The sequence below is a fragment of the Stegastes partitus genome, unplaced genomic scaffold (genome assembly GCF_000690725.1).
Source record: "Stegastes partitus isolate 25-593 unplaced genomic scaffold, Stegastes_partitus-1.0.2 Scaffold490, whole genome shotgun sequence".
Lineage (NCBI taxonomy): Eukaryota > Metazoa > Chordata > Actinopteri > Pomacentridae > Stegastes > Stegastes partitus.
In genome coordinates, this window is record NW_007578221.1 from 239,135 (window position 1) to 257,431 (window position 18,297).

The 18,297-nt window shown below is 45.0% G+C and overlaps 1 protein-coding gene across 1 annotated transcript in view; it reads right to left on the reverse strand.

Moving 5' to 3' along the window:
- Nucleotides 1–74: 74 nt before the first annotated feature.
- The window catches only part of b3gnt2b (UDP-GlcNAc:betaGal beta-1,3-N-acetylglucosaminyltransferase 2b), a 27,523-nt gene continuing 9,300 nt past the window's right edge, over nucleotides 75–18,297 (reverse strand). Inside the window, exons 2-3 of the mRNA XM_008287213.1 lie at nucleotides 12,146–12,293; nucleotides 75–4,108 (exon numbers count right to left, since the gene is read on the reverse strand). Of these exons, the coding sequence (XP_008285435.1) occupies nucleotides 2,890–4,083 (1,194 nt within the window). The 5' untranslated portion in view covers nucleotides 4,084–4,108; nucleotides 12,146–12,293 and the 3' untranslated portion in view covers nucleotides 75–2,889. The remainder of the gene's footprint in view (nucleotides 4,109–12,145; nucleotides 12,294–18,297) is intronic.

The following is an 18,297-nucleotide window of genomic DNA, read 5'->3' on the forward strand; positions in this document are numbered from 1 at the left end:
TTCTCAACATGTTCTGGACTCATAAACACCTTTAAACACTCAACAGAAACAAAAAAAATGCACAGACCAGCGTGTACAAAAACAGCAAAATATAACTTTATTGAAATAAATCAAGTCGTTTGATGACACAAAGCGATCATGCTGAATATGGTTCCTATACGTACAGAACATACAGACATCAGACTCGGACTAGTGCAGGAGCTGCGTGGCGACCGGACAAAGGAAAAGTTGAATCACGATGCGGTTGAACAGATGAGTTCTTTTGCTCTGGGTTTGATGTGAAACCTGATTGGTGTGTGACGATGGAGCGATCAGCTTCTCGATTAATCGATTAGTCGTTAAAGTGCCTAAAAAAGCTGTTTGTCGTCACAGAGGAGTGAAGAAAGAGTTCAGATTTAAAACGCTGGAATCAGAGAATCTACAGGTTTTCACCTTTAACAGTCGCTCACTGATACGTCTGACTAATCGATTAATCGCTGCAGCTCGATGGCGGGTGGTAACCGGACATGCCGGGTCGCCGTTCTGCCCAGAACATCTGCAGAAGCTCCATAAACGGCGCTGAGCAGATGGCTGTTCACACACACACACAGCTCTGCATCGCTTACAAAATAATAAAAAGGTCCTTCAGAAGCAAACAGTGAAGCAAGCAGGCAGTAACGCTTCTACGATGAACAACAGACATGTAAACATTTCAAGTAGCCACAAACAGCCAGTGACCCGTTACCACGGTGACAACAACATAACTCAGATGGACATGAATTCTTCTGTTTCCTTAGTGTTTGTTTTATCCTACACGGAGACGTCCGGCCACAGGAGAGGAGTTAAGATAGTGTGAATAATTACGAGCTTCACTCCGATTGTCTTTGATGTTTGTCGTGTTATTACCGTGGCAACCATCTGTCACCGATGTAGGCTAAAAGTCACCACAACACATATTTACAGGCGTCACCTCAGAGCGACAGGAGATGGGAATGAGGAGATAACGATGGTTGAATAAATTAGTTCTGGGTCACTTGGTTGCCGCTGTGTGCAGTGCGCCATCCTGACCAGCAGGTGGAGCTCTAACAGAGACAGAAACCACCGACCTGCTCTTAAGAACCAGGTCCAGGGTCAGTCTGAAGCAAACCACTGATTCACTCGAGTCCAGTCACATTCTGAGCGAGAATACTGAAGGAAGTCCACGATTAGAGCGAACCGGATCAGAGCAGAGCGACCCGTGGACCCGATTCTACCACATCTCTGTCATCATGAAACCCTCAGTGTGAAAAGGAGCATGTTGTGATGCAGCTGCAGGGTAAATATGTGCAGCAGGTCTCTCATAAAGTGAGTAAAACAAACAAACAGCAGTGAGCTGAGCAGTAACTTAAATAAAAGATCCGTCGTTTAAAACCAACAGCTCTGGACCGACAGTAAAACAGGTTAAAAACAGCCACGATCTCCTAAACACCAGAATAACGGAAGCTTTGGTAGCTCAAGTACGACGTCTGACCTGCGTTTCAAAGCGTCTCTGACGTCACGACAAGCAGCATTGACAGCAACACACACACACACACACACAGACACACACACACACACAAACACAGACACACACACACACACACACACACACACTCTGAGTCAAGCTAAAGCCAAGAGTTCAGCCTGTTTCTGAAAATGCACTTAGGGTTTATACAAGCATGAGTTTTTATCTCCTGTGAACCTGAAGCAGAATTAGACAGCATTTTGGATTTTTCCATCCACGTCAAACCCGAGCCCAGACCCGCTGAGCTCCACAGAACCGGACTCTTTCTGGTTCCTGAAAGCCAAGTGTGCGTTCGCTCGTTCCCGTTTCAAAGCTGTGGCACGTTACAAACAGGACAAACGGCATCATCTACGGGAAGCAGACAAACTAGGCGTCATCAATAAAAATGAAAATGGGTTTTCTGTATGAGCTCGAGGCTTCAAGCACGAATAAATGATCTGTGAACGAAACACAAGTCTGTCTGAGGAGAAACTGGTTCAGTCTGAGCGTAAATACTTTAGGGAGTGTGGATGGGAATAGCAGCACAAACTAAGCCTCCAGCTACAAGGAAGTGTTCACAGGGAACCACTTTACAGCTGAAGCGTCGAACACTGGTGGTACCGAGAACTGAGCCTTGACATGAAGAAGTGTTGAACACAAAGCTGTGTCGCATCACTCCACCGACACCAGCCGTGTTTCCGTAGCAAAGTCCTGAAATGTCGCCAAGAATATTTAAAAATGTGGATGAGCTTCTTTCTGTCGACTGCTTTGGATAAATGAGGCTGTGTAGTGTCGTCACCAGGGGGCAGTAGAGGCTACTGAGCTGTAACAGTAGAAGAAGGAGCTGGACACGAACCCGTTGCCCGTTTACCTGAAAGTTTGCCATATCAATCAACTGCTCTGCTTCCAAAGGCTCATAAAAACCCGCTATGGAAACACGGCTACAGCGTCGTCTACCTCTGATCAGCGGGTCCCAGGTGGACACTTCCCAGGTCTTGGTCTCCTTATTTATTTAATACAGCATTGAGACGCTCCGTGGTGGAGCCGACACACAGTGTTAAAGCATCATAAAGGCCGTATAAATAGTCGTGATATAAATATAAGCACTCAAAGACACATTCACTTTGGGTGAAGCTCGTCCGACAGTAAAGCAGGGTTAGCACGTCTGGAACCTGACGTCAGCGTTGCGTCCTTCCTCATCTCTAGGCGTCCGTTGTGCTGAACTGAGGCTCCAAGTGGCCATTTTAATAATATCTTAACTTAAAGCTGCCAACGTTTAAGTCATGACCCTGTTCAGGATAAAGTATTTGTCACTTTGGCCTTTTGGGAACAAGCCCGTCATGTCTTCTCCTTTAGGGCTGTTCTATTCAGTTCCCTGCTGGCTGCCATCACTGGCAGATCAGACCCGGGCTGCTGAGCCAGGCCCAGATCTGGATCATCTCCTGCGGCGTCCTCGGGTGGACCAGCATTAAGCTCTTGTAAGCGCAGGGGTTGGACCTGTACTTCTCCTCTATGTTAAAGGTCCTGAAGCCTTTGTGCTTCTCAGGGGCCAGCCCCAACTTCCGAAAACACATCCCGGTGTAGACGTCGTCGATCGGGTAGAGCGCGACTCGCTGCGACGCGTTGTGCAGACGAGCAGCGATGTCACCGGAGTAAAGGTATCCGCCTCCTCCTGCGTACGGCGGGTACGTCCCCACGTACAGGCTCTCAGGGATGAAATATTTGACCTTCTTGTCTCGATGCGGCCCTGCGTTGGTGATCACGTCACCCACAAACAGGTCCCTGGCTTTGGGCTCCGACAGGCCCTTCAGGAAGTCCAGGATGCGGTAGGTGTTGACGAAGACGTCGTCGTCCCCTTTGAAGATGAAACGAGCGCCAGAGCAGCGAGTCTGGATCCAGTCCAGGAACAGAACCTCTTTGACAGTCAAGTTGAAGAAAGAGTCCCGGAAATCCCACTGGATGATGTCTTTGTGGCGGACGCTCTCATAGTGCAGCATCCCGGACAGGTCCGGGTGGTGGTCCCCAGCTGTGGCGTTGCCAAGGAGGAAAATAGTAACCACCGTCTGATTGGCTGTGACGCCTGCCCGTCCCCAGGACTGACGGATGGCCTGGCGCCGGTCAAAGTGCGGTGCCAGCGATTTGATGGCCAGCAGCAGGAACGGCGGCTCCTTGCAGATATCGGGCTGGTCCACCATGATTGGGTAGGAGCGGCAGCGCATGTAAAGCAGGAAGTCCTTGAAGCGGCCCGGGAGGGAGTTGTAGTCTTTCACCTGAGTGGTAACCCTGAAGTTGGGCCGACAGGGGTCGGAGGGCAGACTGCTGCTGTTGAGCCAGCCGGACAGCTCTGCACCGCTGAGGTTGGCCATCAGGATGGGATTGTTCTGGATGTCCAGAATCTGCTGCTCGCGGTTCCAGTACGCCGGGCTGGGACCCAGTTTGGTCCAGAAGGGCTTGGAAGGGATTTGGACCTTGTGGCCTCCGTTTTTGTCCTGGCTGCTACTTCGGGAGATGAGGATGAAGATGAAGAGGTTCACCATCATCACGGTCACCACAAGCTTCAGCCTCCTCCGCAGCAGCGCCATGACCGAGTCCGGCACTCGACACCACCTGGACACACAGAAAGAAACCAAGAGTTAGAGGACATAAACACTCAGCACCACTGGACCGGTGACCTGGAAGGCTCGACCCATTTAACAGACAGTAGGGCTATTCGTTCACTGTGCTGGAATATCAATTTTGATCTCCTAATATTCTTCCCCTCCTCCCCAATATTCGGGATATTTGTCATTAATTGGGCCAAATATCCGGAGAACAGAGATTGCTATTCGGACCAGCCCTGACAGAGAGCTGGTGCTGATGTGTAGGAAGTTCAGCGTCATGATCATGTGCTTTAGTTTTTACGCCTCGTCACGGGTAGGGCAACACTCTGGAGTGTCGTGTCACCACTTCTCTCTTTACTGAGAAAATCACTGATAAAAAAGGAAGACAAGAGGTTTCAACCACAAGACCAGCGTGACACTGAAGTCACATGAAGCTGCTCATTTCTGCCAAAACATTTCATGGAAAGCTGCTGCAGGAGACTTCAGGGGAGCCTGAGAATCCAAACACACACAACAAGTGGTGCCACAACGGTGTCAAGACCGGCGTATGGAGACGCAAATGGTATCAGTGTTAATCTACTGAAGCCCCTTTTCTGAACAGGAAGGTCAGAGGTCAAACTCAGGAACTGATGGTATTCATTCGGTAAAGATCAAAACCAACAGCTGGGATAAAACTAAAGCTAGCCTGTTGTCTTTCATGTTCCTCTGTGTTCTAGTTTCTGGTCGTTTTGTGTTCCTGTGATGTTTTCATTCACTGTGAGCGTGTTTTTTTAATTGCGTTATGAAGTCCTGCTCCTCTATGGAAGCAACACGAGCTCGGCTAGAAGGAGACAGAAATCAGAAAAAAAAGTTATCCGGAACTCAACAACAAAATAAAATGAATAAAAATGGAATCAACATTTTCCATGTGCCTATAGTATCGTGTAGATATTCCACCGGTTGCATTTTGAATTAGTTTTCGTCGTCGTACTCTATTTGCTCTGCGTAAACTCAGCCTGCAGTTCAACGGTAAAGTGAATATTTGTCACGCCAGTGTTGGTCACAGGTGAGTCAGTCGTGGCTTCACCGTTGACAAATGGTTACATAAGACACGTAGAATGAAGTAATCTCCATGAATATCAGGATTTTAGGCACAGATTTAGTTCATTTTCCCGACAAAACCTAAAATAACAGATGACTAGTTCAAGGCTCTTTGTGTTTTCAGTTTTTTTTGCGCTGATAAATGGTGTAAAAATAACCCGTCTTTCAATCCTGGAGGCAGGTTTTGGGAATCAGAGGGTTAAACTGTGTTTTGTTCAGCAGTAAGACGAGGGGGGGCAGTGCTCAGATGCTGTTTTTATTCACATAAATTTTACAAGGGTGGTGCTGACAACAAGGCTTAAGCTGTTTTTTCTAAACCACAAGTCTAACCGCATATTGTTCTCTATTTGCTGCTGCTGCTGCTATCTCACGCCGTCATCAGACTCTTTCGTTGCACAACTGTAAGTGAGAAAATCCTTCTGCAAACTCTGCAGATCAGGATGCCAGGTGGAGAGCGCTGAGGTGTGTTCATGCACATCAGCGTGTCTGTGCAGCAGCCGGCAAGACGGAGCACAGAGGTGCATGCACGACTTCTGGCTGCTGCAGTCCAAACAAAACCCGACAAAACAATTAGAAAATTAGCAAAAAAAAAAAAGGTTCACCTGAAGTCACGTTTGAACATCGTGGACCGAGCATGAGAGCAGAACTCCTGGAATCCCAGCAGTTATGTAACACACCAGCAACAGGCTGCCTCCGCTGATGCCGTTTGCTTAGTCGTGGCAATATTATGTCAGAGGACAGTTTTATTAAAGTCAAATATTTGAGGAGGCATTGTCCCAAAGTTGGTTCTGTTTGGCACCAAAACAGAAAAGGGGACGACATGTGAGTCTGAACAAACAATGCAGCCTTTGAGAAGGTTGGACTCTGCCTCGGGTTTCTGTTTTGGCACACGCTCGCTGATAACTCTCGCTTTGCCATGCCTCTCTGAAAATGTCTCTGCTCGGACTTTCTGGGCCTCTAATCTGCTTCTATCTGCTTTCTGTTCTTGCTGCCACATTAACTGTATGTCTGCTTGAGCCACAGTTTGCATTAACCCTCTGAAGCCCAAAACCTGGCAGCTGGTAAAAACTAAACCTAAAAAAAACAAAACCTAAATATACCGTTTATCAGAACCAGAAAGTGAGAGAACAGTCTGGTTGTCAGCTTTCAGATGTTCCTTGAAGTACTCGTCTGTGAAACTAAAAGTAAACTAAATCAGAGCTCAAAATCATCGTGTTTCATTAAAATTGCTTAATTTTACATGCCTGGTTTTAAACATTTACCAAAACAGACCACTAGCTTTGACCAGATCTTGCATAAAAGAAGAAGTTCTTCCCTCCTCGGTGCGACGGTGAAGCCGTCAGTGTTTCAGCTGCGACCGTAACAGAGACTCTGGGAGTTTTTGGCTGAACTGCAGGCAGTGTTTACACAGAGCAGAGAGGAGACAAGCATGTAAACAGATTAAAGACGTAGATTATATACAGCATGTAGACTTTTTTTCCCAGTACTAACATCTGTGACCACTTTAAAATATGCTGTCTATGTTGATTCCAGAAAATTGAGGGAAAAACTTATTATTTTTTCATTTTCATCATCATAACTTGTTTAACCACATAAAAGACATTTCTGAGTTCTCTCTCCTTCTAGTCGTGGCGGTGCTGTTTCCATAGACGTGCAGGACTTTATGTTGCAGCGAAAAACGAACCCACAGTGAGTGGAAATGTAAAAAACCCACTGTTCAGAGTGAGGCCACTGATGAAGCACACTCATCCTATGATGCTAACTTTTCTTAAACAAATTGAAAGTGATCAAACCTATTAAGAAAAATACCGTCTGCTGTAGTCCTGATATTAATTAATTTAATTACACAACAATATAAACATAGCACACTATCATTGGCACATTTATGCAGCCGTGTGCTTCTGACCAATCAAAATGAGGCCCATTCGTCGATGTGGTTTCTCTTTCATTACACTTATGACCCATGTTTGTGAGGAAACAGAAAGCAGGGATGACACGCAATAAGCCTCGCTAACCGAACTTCTCATTTTGAACTGTGGGGCTGCAGAGGAAACATAAACCGTTTAGCCGTCGATGATTGGACGATGACACCGACACAAAATAAATGACAGAAAGAATGCAGCTTCTGCTCCAGAACAGAGGCAACGGTTCAGACGGAAAGTCAGCATCTGGGACACATTAGGGGTCATTTAGGGAAAGAACATTTTCTGGAGTTCTTGACAGTTTAAGTCAGAACAACAACAACAACAACAAAGCTACAGTGGTGCTAACAGATCTCTGAGCAGAGCGACGGTTTGATTGAACTGCTGTGAAACGACAACGCCAGCAGGACACAAACGGAAAATATCTGATTTAAAATCAGACATGTGTGTCACGCAAACAACCACAGAAATGAGTTTGTAAAGCGGAAACTACAGATTATTTGGCATTTTGATCGTACTTGGTTTCATTTTCATAATAACTGAACATCTAATTCTGGTGACGGTGGACCAACGGACTGAACTGAAGATACAGACAGAGACATGACACAACAACTTAAGCTACACATCACGCTCACACACAGAAGACAACGTTAGGAAAAGCATCATGCAGCATCATAAAGCATCCCTGACAGGTGTTAAATAATAAATAAAAGTGTCACTAACACTGATAAGGAATCTAAGTGGTATCAAAGGCGAGCTGTGTGCTGTTTAAACGGATCAGTGCCTCCCTCCTGTATCCTTCCTGCCTCTGTATCGAGTTGCTCTCAGCATCCTAGCAACAAGTCTGCACTGCTGCTCCTGTTTGCTCTCCTTCTTCCTGCTCCCTACACCTTGTTTACCTCCCACCCTTGCGTCCGCCCCTTCCTCCCTTCTCTTGAATTTCACTCGTATGCTCAGGAAACCAAGAGGAAAGACCCCCCTCCCCTCTCTGACGGCAGCGCGGGACGATGATGCATGACGCTGGCAGTGCATCAGCGTTATATTATCAACATGGACAAGCTTCTCTGCTCTGACCCCTCCTCTCTCCTTCTCTTTCTCATGGATAATTAAGCTTTCCTGTCCTCTGCATCCCATACAAACAGGAGGGACTTCTGGGAAATGAGTGGGTGGGGGAAGGTGGGCTTGTTGAGAAGAAAGCTAAACAGCATGTAGACGAGACCGCAGCTTCCGGACGTGCAATTAACCATCAGCAGTGCGAGGATAAACACAGACCTACCTGCACAGGCCTGACGGGGCATCTGTGTTTGGTTAGTGCTGCTTTAGCCGACGTTATTAGTGAATCAGGACTGGCTGCTGTATAATGCGTCCTAAGTCACACTTCCAGTTGTGTTGCAATGCCACGCAGCAGAGCAGATTAAATGACTATAATTAACTTTATTTCTGTAGCAGCAGTCAGAACCGAAGCTACACGGCGTTTTGCATAGAAGAGCAACAACAAAACATTAAGAGAAGACTAGAAAACATGATGGAATATGATGCAAACACCAATCTGTGCAGGTTCATCTTATTAAACGGAGGCACTGACTGAGCAGTTTGTTGCTAAAATCTTAAAAGCATGGTCCCCTTTTGTTTTAAACCTGGACCGATTCTCTGATCCGGGTCTCGGTTACATAAGAGGTTAAGAGTCCTGAGACGAAGAGCAAAACCAGATCACGTAGAAGACATACACAGAATCTCACAGTGAGTGCTGTAATGAATGGGTAGCCGGGGTGGTTCGGCCGGACCGGTGTGTTCCTGTTTAGTCTGCTGCATGATTTAGACAATAATAAGCTGCTGTGGTCTAAGCGGAAGAAAACGAGGGTCTCCATGAGCTTCACCAGTAGTGTTGATAGGGAGCATTGCTTTGGCAAGTTTTCTAATATTCAAATGGATAGATATGATATATGACAGAAGGAAGCATCCCCACTTCAAGTTAGTGTTTTCCCTTCAGTATCCAAACACAGCATTTGCTGCTGTGGTTTAGACTTGTGGTCGTCTTTGTGCAAACTTTGCAGAAGCCAGACGCTGTTTGTACCGACTTACAGCATCGTGCAAAAGGTTAAGGCGCTTTAGACGCTTCATTCTCAAATTTATTCTGCAGCACCATGATCCCAAACACTGAGGACACGAAGCTACTTCAGGGACAAGAACAACAACAAGTCTTCACTCGTGCTAAACAATGAAACGGGTTTCACATCAAAACTGGGATTTGAAACTTGAGCAATTTGCACAGCACAAAGACTTAAGTCTAATATATTCATTATGCAGCGTGTCTGACGTGGGATTCACAGATGTGTGCCGTCCACCTGGTGTGACTGTCTGACTTTTGATGGCATCTCATGTGATGATGCTCTATGACACCTTTAAATCTATTATACATATAGTACCGTAATATTTAAATTAGTAGGGTTAGGGTTTAAGTGATAAGTTATCAAAGTTATAAATATTATTATTGGGTATTTATCTCAATATTTAAATGACTCATAAATTTGCTTAAAATCATTGTGGAGTATTATTTACATTATTTGGGTACATTTACATAATAAAACGGTTCAGTTTTATCCCCAGTGTTTCAGTTTGAATCTTATTACTCAACAGCAGTGACTGACGCAGTAAAAACTGAATCGAAGCCTGACTTTATATATCACAAATCCAACTGTAATATCCGTCAGAAAAATTTAAAACAATTCGATGTTTACTTCACATCATTTAGTCCTACAGAAGCCTGACCTCAGCATCTCTGTGATCATCTGAAGAAACACTGAGAGACTAAATTCACTCCGAGTCGACCTGCGAAGTACCGCAAAAAACTCTTGGTGCAGTTTTAAAGTGTGTCACGTGAAGCAGAAAACCATTTGTGGGACTATTTCTGAAAACATCATCGCTTTAAAAGCTTAGAATTTCACACAGTGCCATAAATAAGACCGGTTTCATACACAGAGCGTAAACGCAGTGTCTTTAAAAAGACATACGAAGCAGAAAGGAGCCACACCGGAGGTTCTGCTAGCCTAATATATCAGCAGCGATGCAGAGCTCTCATGAACGACAAAACAGAACGACACAGGAAGGTGCGTTCCATGTTCGACTTTCTCACAAGTTTCTGCTTAACAGAGTCCGTAATGGAAGTGTGTAAACATGACAACCTACTGTAGCTGTGAAGGAAGTGACCAGATGTTGTGATAATGAAGTTTAGCGCAGTCACAAAGAACATTAGGACAAAACCCAGAGTGACTGCGGTCATTACTTGCAGTCTAAGACGGGCTTGAACGATGAATAAACTGTTTGTTTCACTGCTCTGCTTGTGTAGACTTTGTGCAACGCCTCAATGGCACAAAGTGGTTTTATTTATTTAAGTGATCCCCAGATTCCCATGCCTCTTTAACAACAGAGACCTGACCTTTCCCTCTTTGTTTAAAGCCACGCATGTTTGAATTTGTAATCTATTTTTAACCTTTGGGACAAATAAAAAATCGTTGTGGCGTAAGTGCTTAACATAACACTGAAATGGCAGTACAGAAGGAACTCATGCAGTCCACGTTTTATCCTGATTATTCGACAACAGCTGCAGCGACAGTCGACACTGGACCACGTAGATGGACGACAAATTTATGTGTAAAATGGGTTTAAGTAGTTTTTTAAAAGAGAACATCTCCTTGTCTGGTTTGGTTTAAATACAGAAGCTACTGCCTTCAAAATGTGAACCTTATTTCTAATAACACCAATAAATGATCACATAGGACCTTAAAAACTATCCATCCATCCATCATCTCTACACCTTAATCCTCACCAGGGTCATGGGGGGCTGGAGTCTATCCCAGCTGACTCAGGGTGAAGGCAGGTTCACCTGGACAGGTAACCAGTCTATCACAGGGCTACACTTAGAGACAGACAACCAAGCACACTCACATTCACACCTACGGACAATTTACAATCACCAATTAACCTCAGCATGTTTCTGGACTGTGGGAGGAAGCCGGAGAACCCGGAGAGAACCCACGCTGCACGGAGAGAACATGGAGATCCCGGGTGTCCTCACCGGGACGCGAACCAGCGACCTTCTAGCTGCGAGGCAACAGTTCTAACCACCACAACATTAAAATACTAATAAAGCCTTTAACCCACAGGAGTTTGCAGTAAAGGTGGGATCATAACATAATTGTTTAGGCGATGTTTGATTTTTTTATTTTAATACTTTATTTAAGCAGCTTTCTTGACAGACCTCATCTCACATGTTTGTTCTTGTAAGAAAAGATGAAAACATCTGGATTTTGTTGTCATCAATCATGGCTGCTTGATAAGTCAGAGGCAAAACTGTCTGTCCCACACAGTCGACTTTATTCTTTCTTCTACTTCTACAAAGCTCATACATTTTCAGTCTGTGTTGACTTTGGTCATAATTCTGCTTCATGCTGATTATTCAGGTCCTGATAAACAGCGGTGGTGTACCGGTCTGCATTACTGCTCCTGTTATTTTGTGTTTTAGCTACTTTTGCTTTTACTCTTTTTCCGTTTCCACCACATGGAACACATGTCGGGTAACCAGCATGTCAGCGGCTCTCTGATTAGATCTGGCAGCAATCGAGCAGACAATGCCGAGCTGTGTTTGACCATTCTAGTTTCCACCTGATAAAAGGTTCAGTGAGGTGAGGCATCTCACCTGTGTGGGGGATGGGCGTGAGACAGCAGAGAACAATGGCAGGTTAATGGCTTGTCATTGAGCTTTAACTGGTCAAAATGAGCTTCCTGGTTGGGTTTGGACACGTTTAAATGTCGCTTTATGGGGTTAAACAGTTGCTGATACAAGAGGAGGAAGGCGGTTTTGTTATTTATTCATCTTCCTACACCAATTACAACTCCAAATAAATGCAAGAACTTCAAAGCACATTTAAATTCAAACATCCTTGTGTATTTAAATTCGGTATGACGTGTTTCCTTTGAAGAGACGTACCGCCTACGCTCGATGCAGAGCATCGCTTCTGAAGGTGCATGTTGTGCTTTCTTACCTGTGCAGGTGAGCAGGCCTCCTCAGCTTGTGTCGTCTTGGTGTCTCCCTGCAGCTCTCTTACCCCATAGTTATCTCCGCCCTCTGGGAACAGCAGCCAATGGGGAGCAGGAATCAGGGAGCGCGAGGAAGGGGAGGGGGCGCTGGATCTGAAAACAGACGAAACAAGCGGTGTGAGGAGCTGAGCGAGAGGAGGGTCACTTGACAAATATCAGGTATGAGAAGCTCAGAAAACCTGTTTTGTTGTTTAACATGAGCTGAAAAGCTGCAGGAACTTCCCTCTACAAGATAACAAACGCCGCGAGTGAAGGAAAAAGAGAAATGGCAACGCACGGGAGGAAGAATGTGAACACCTATTGTTGCGTGTAGAGTAGATATTTTAGATTTCAGATAATCCTCCCGTTGCTGCTGCTGATCAGTGTCGCTGTGTGGAGCGGCGGTGTTGTATTTACAACAGCTGCAACAATTAATCTAATCATTACTCCGTCCACAGGAAGGTAAACAAGTGCTGCAGCTATTTTTAAGCAAACACGCAAAATCTCTGGTTCCAGCTTCTCAAATGTGAGCGATTAGTTTTGACACAGACGATAAGGAGCTGAATATCTCCCACTTGGAGGAATAAAGCACTGGAGATCTTTTCCACTGCTGCCTTTATCGCCAAAAACCTGAAGTCCAAATCATTACAAAATGCAGCCGTTATATACACGTTCAGGTGCAGGCAGAGCTGTAATGAAGCTGACAGCACAGACATAAAGAGCTCATGTGATACTGTTTGTGTTTCTACCTCTTCTTTAATACATTAGATAGCTGCTTTTATGTTAAACTTACAAACTCCACGCTGAAGTTTGCTATTCTCTCCTACAGAAAACCTCTTACCTGCATATGCTAATAGATGTAGGTGAGTAAACGAGGTGGACTGGTTTCTGTCGGGCCAGCAGAGCAAACTATGCTTTTAGAGACTGGAGCTAAAACAGTGTTTCTGAAAACATAATGCAGAAATGTACAGTTTGAGAAAAATTAAGTTGTTTTTTTAAAACATTAAAGCAAGTTACAAGCCTTTAAATGGCTCTTTGTGATTCAGGTTATAATTCAAGTTAAAAAGCAAGAAACAACTTGTAGTTCAAGTGGGAGAAACACATGGCAGCTTTATCCAGCCTCGCTCTGCTGATTAGCAAAACAACACAGCTCAGGATTAGATTATCTAGAGCGGCTGTGTAATGCTTCAAATTTAGGATTTGAGCATTTACAGGCACAACCTGTATGTCCGGTAAAAAACAAACAAAACACAAGAGGTCTCTTTATATTGCATTAAATGCACGTGTCTCCATTGGTCATTTAAGCCAAACCAGATCAGCAGCTCGCACACTCAGCTGTCTCCAGGAGAGTCTCACAGGGGAGAAGAATTACTTTGATCCTCTATCTCAATTGTGGAAAACAAGATTTCTTGTATGCATGACATTGCAGAAATCCAATTATTGCAGAAAGCCTGGAGTCTGGTTACCCCGGTGCAGGTAAACATCCTGGCCGACAGCAGAGCGTGCACAGGCGGTGGAACAAAGACAACAACACCTCCTGTCTTGCACGGGGCTCACATTCTTGACATGAAACAGATACCAACCCTACATACTGTACACACAATGCAGACCATTATTACGAGCTCGCTGGGGAAAAACGTGAGGGATCGCTGCAATTACGGAAAGACCAGGAGTCACAGATGTTCTCCCCACCACAGACACTAGACTTTCACTTGTTCAGGTCTAATAGCTGTTTCTGGGGATTTGGGGTTTGCTTACACATATTCGTGCTCGCCCGTGTTATTTTCCCTCCTCGGGCTTCATAATTGAGTGCTTCTTGCTCACGCCGACATGTTGCTGCGTGCACGTCTGTTCGGCTCCTGCTCCATCCGTTCAGGACTTTTAAAAGATCTCTATGTACTACTTGGCGCTGCTATTCTTTGCCATTTTCTGTGAAGCGAGTCCAGAACGCCACTCCTATAAATCGGAAGTGCGCAGACGTCTGACGAACCAAACAGTCCCGGGGGCAGAGAGGGTAACTCCAGGTGTGAGGAGGCCTCGAACAACATCCACATCTATCTAGATTGTGTCTGCAGGCAGGTGAAAGTTGTTTCCAGTGCATCAAAAATAGATCTTAAATCTAAACAATAACCTATCCTAACATTTCCTCTCAACATTTTGCACTCAAGCCGAACCGTTTGAGCTTCTTGGTCAAGTGCAAGACAGGAAATCCTGTTGTTATGCATTTTGATATTAACTGCACACAAACACAGATGGAACAAACGCTACACTGGGTGCACGTACTTGAAGCCAGACAGCTAACCAAGTAGAACTAACCTTTTTGTATATTTGTCACGCTACTGGCTGCAGCTGACAGAGTGTAAAACCAACGAACGGGTTCTGAAACCCTGTTTATGGCGTATTAATCGGTGACAGCTAAACCGCAGCAACACAACGGCACAACTTAAACAACTAACAACACAATCTTAAGCTTTCACCAAACACACGGATGTGGAAAGCTCCACTTAGACACACCGCTGGGTTTTGTTAATTATTAAACCGCTGGTTAGATATGAGGGGTCAGCGGGTAACGAGGATATGTCACCTTTCACTGTGCGGCATTAATGAACAAACCGCCTGAAATGTTCGCTTTGGAGATGGCACTCAGACGCTGAAAGATGTCCGAGCAGAGGAGTTAATCAACGATGGAATGTCTCAGATTTACCGCCGTGCTCGGCCTCATGGACGAACTCTACGTCTTTCCTTCCAGGCATCTGTTCCTCTACATAAAATGATCATTTAAGGGTCAATAAAATGATCTTCTTCTGGTCTGGCAACACAGAATTCTTGTTTTTAATGTTAGTGAGTGGAGAGACCAAATAATCCTGCGCAGTGTTTATAAGAAAAGTAATAATTCTTATAACTCTAATGAAGTCAGCAGGTCAAGAATCCCGTCATGGTTTAGAGCTGCAGCAGCCACTCAGTTGACAGAATATTAAACTATACCGATAACTGAGTAACAGGTTTAGTTATCCTTTAAACAAACATTTCTTGGTTCTAGTTTTTCAGGTGGGATTCTTTTCTTTCCTGTGACTGACAGTAAAGCGAATATCTTTGGGTTTTTTCCACTGTTGGTCAAGACATCTGAGACTTTAATCTGTGGCTCATTACAACAGGCTCTCTTGATAATTCTTTTTTAAAAAAAATGTGTAGAAAAACTTAGAAAAATCAAGAAAAATATCCACAAAATAACTTGTAGTTATGTTAGTTATCAGGCCTGCTTTGGCTTGTTTAGAGTCAACAGTTTTCCTGCTGTGCACTTTTCAATACGAGACTATTTTTCTATCTATTTATACTTCAGTTTTCCGCTTTATGAGCTTACTCAGCAGCTGACACTAGAACCTTTTCGCCTGATGAACACCTACAGCGGTTTTGCCTTTTGTAGACACGCATCTTCCAAAATAGCTTCTTTGCGTTTCCTTTTCAGGTCCTCGTGCGTCGCGTTGTGCTATTATGGTGTGCCTTTAAAACTTTGTACAGACCAACCTTTTTGGGTTTCTGATCATCTGACGTGCTCTCGTACTTTCAAAGCTTTGGGTCCTTGGAAACTTTTACCATAAACCAAGCTGGACTCGAACACCCTTTTCCATGGGACCAGTAACTGGAGCCAAAACCGACTGAGGATATTTTGCAGCTATTACGTTGCGATCACTGATTATACCGACTAGCAACACCATCACAGAAGTCCTGACTAAACCTGCCAGAATCATTCTCCACCAGCTCCATCACTGCCTGCCAACAAGAATTAAAAAGTAATGCTCAGGGCGTGCAAAGATCCTGACATCTCACGGCATTCCTCCCTCAGGGTTTCCCTTACTGCTCTGGATAAAAGAACATCCTTTAATCACAGCAATTTTCTTCAACTGCAAATAATATCCAGGATCAAGGTCGTGCTAACTGCCGTTTTTTGGTTCGCAGCCGAGAGCCCGGCTAATGAAGCGGAACCGATGGGAACAGCCTGCCTGTCTGCAGCCAAGCATTTCATTTCCAAATGCTCTATGCAAAAAGAGTGCAAATGTATACAGGTGCATCCTCTGCGCTAACCGGTTAATATCTGAGAGGTCAGAGTGCCGGGTTTGTGGATCAGTAGACATCCTCTTATACATGTCTCTGAGTAACTGATGTGAAAGAGATCATGAGAACAGAGCCAGAGATGCCAAACCAGGCTGACTTTGCTGAGTGCTGTGTGCGAGACACAGCAGATAAGAAGGCAGCAGACGAGTCTCCACCACCGAGGCCACGTCGGGTCTGCGGACAAAGTCCAGCTCTTAACTGAAGAACAAAGATTGAGGATGTTTGACCAATCCGAGAAGCGCAACCGAGCCGAGTGACAAAACACTCTTTTGCAACTCCACAGCTTCTCCAAAACGTTTGAGGTGTGCGTTCGACATAATGGTCAAAAGTTACAGCTCTGCACAGAAGCTGAGCCAACGGTTTGGTTTGACCATTTCCCTGTGGGCGTTTACGCGTCTTATCTCGGGCTGCATGTGAGGAGCTCGCTGTGAATGAGGACCGGTTCCAAGTCTGGGTTTTCCTCCCTGAGTCACAGTATGCTGGCTTTACAGTAGTTAGAAGAGACAGCAAACGGTTAGCCAACATAAATACTTTATGTTCTCATGAAGTAAGGACCTGTTGCTTTTCTTGGTCTTGGATTATTGTAAACTGTGACCTGTGAGTGTTCAACAGGTCATAAATTAACCAAAATCACTAAACACTGAAGAAAATAACTGTCAGATGCAGCACCAAACAAAGGCAGGCAGGCAGGTTAAAGATGTGAGCCGACCCTCCTCTTATGCTGCTGCTAATAAACGCGATGTAATTTAAAAAAAAAAAAAAAAAGCCAACCCTGGGATTTCTCGACGGATGATTCAAACCAGTGACATTCAGGGGACGCTCCTATTTTCCTTGAACTACTTCTCTGATGGTCTACTTCTTGAATTCCACGGTGGAAGTTGACCAGCCAGCCATAGCGCGCTAAAAATGAATCCGCCTGAAATACCGTCGAGAGATTTTGTATAAATAAATGCCCCACAAATGGCCTGTGAAGATACACGGCAGGAAACCTCGGGTACACAAACACCGCGGGATCATTACTGAGGAGCCAATAGCCCGTCACAAATCACCAAACATATTCTGGTATGTCCTATTTTTACTGTGTGCAAAAAAACAGTACAGCACTCACTGTTGTGTGTGAATCACGCTTTATAAATAAACTTTCCTCATTCCTGTGTTGTAGTCTGTTGCACCCACAGTCCATCACGCACCTGTGCAGGTCGCAGCCATCAAGGGGATATTTTTGAGCACTACTTGACACAAGTCAGGAGAATATAAGAGGATGCTGGAGCATGAGGGAATGTGGGCCCGATGGCGACGTGGTGCGAAGAGCAGAGCACCATAAATAGCCCGACGGCAGCGAGCGAGAGAGGGGCCGTCTGAGTTGGAGTCTGCCCACCAAATATCGACAGTCGGCAACAGTATTCGCGAAGGGCTAAAGGTCCCAGTTTCTCTGCTAGAGCTTCTCCCAGACGCGTGGGACTGACTGATGATTTCATTGGTGGGTTCATGCACAAGGAACACGGTTTAGTTTTAGAGGAATTCGGATTATTTCCAAAATTGCCATCCCACGTGCGTAATGCAGTCTCAGTACAACATGAAGGCCTGAATCTGGCTCCTCCGTCTGAACAACGACCAAACCAAGCTGCTGAATTGCTCTAAATGAACAGCGTATGAACAGGCGTCTGCTGACAATAACACACCTAAAATAGAAAGGAATTTCTCATTATCAACAAATACTCGTCACTCCGACTCCACATGCTAGAGGTCCCCCCTCTCGGCGCCGCGACTCGTCCACTCACACTCATCGTAATCTAAACTTGAAGATGTGTGGACTGAAGCGACAGATACAGTCCATGCTCAGCTGATGCATGACGCCAACAAGTGTAATCGTGACTCGTAGTGTGACCTGATGAGCAAAAACACCGTGTGCACATGTCAGGCTGATATAAAGCATCATGCACTGTTCTGTATGTTGTACAGCAAACCTGGTGACTAACGGGCTGAAAGAAAATGAATCACCAAC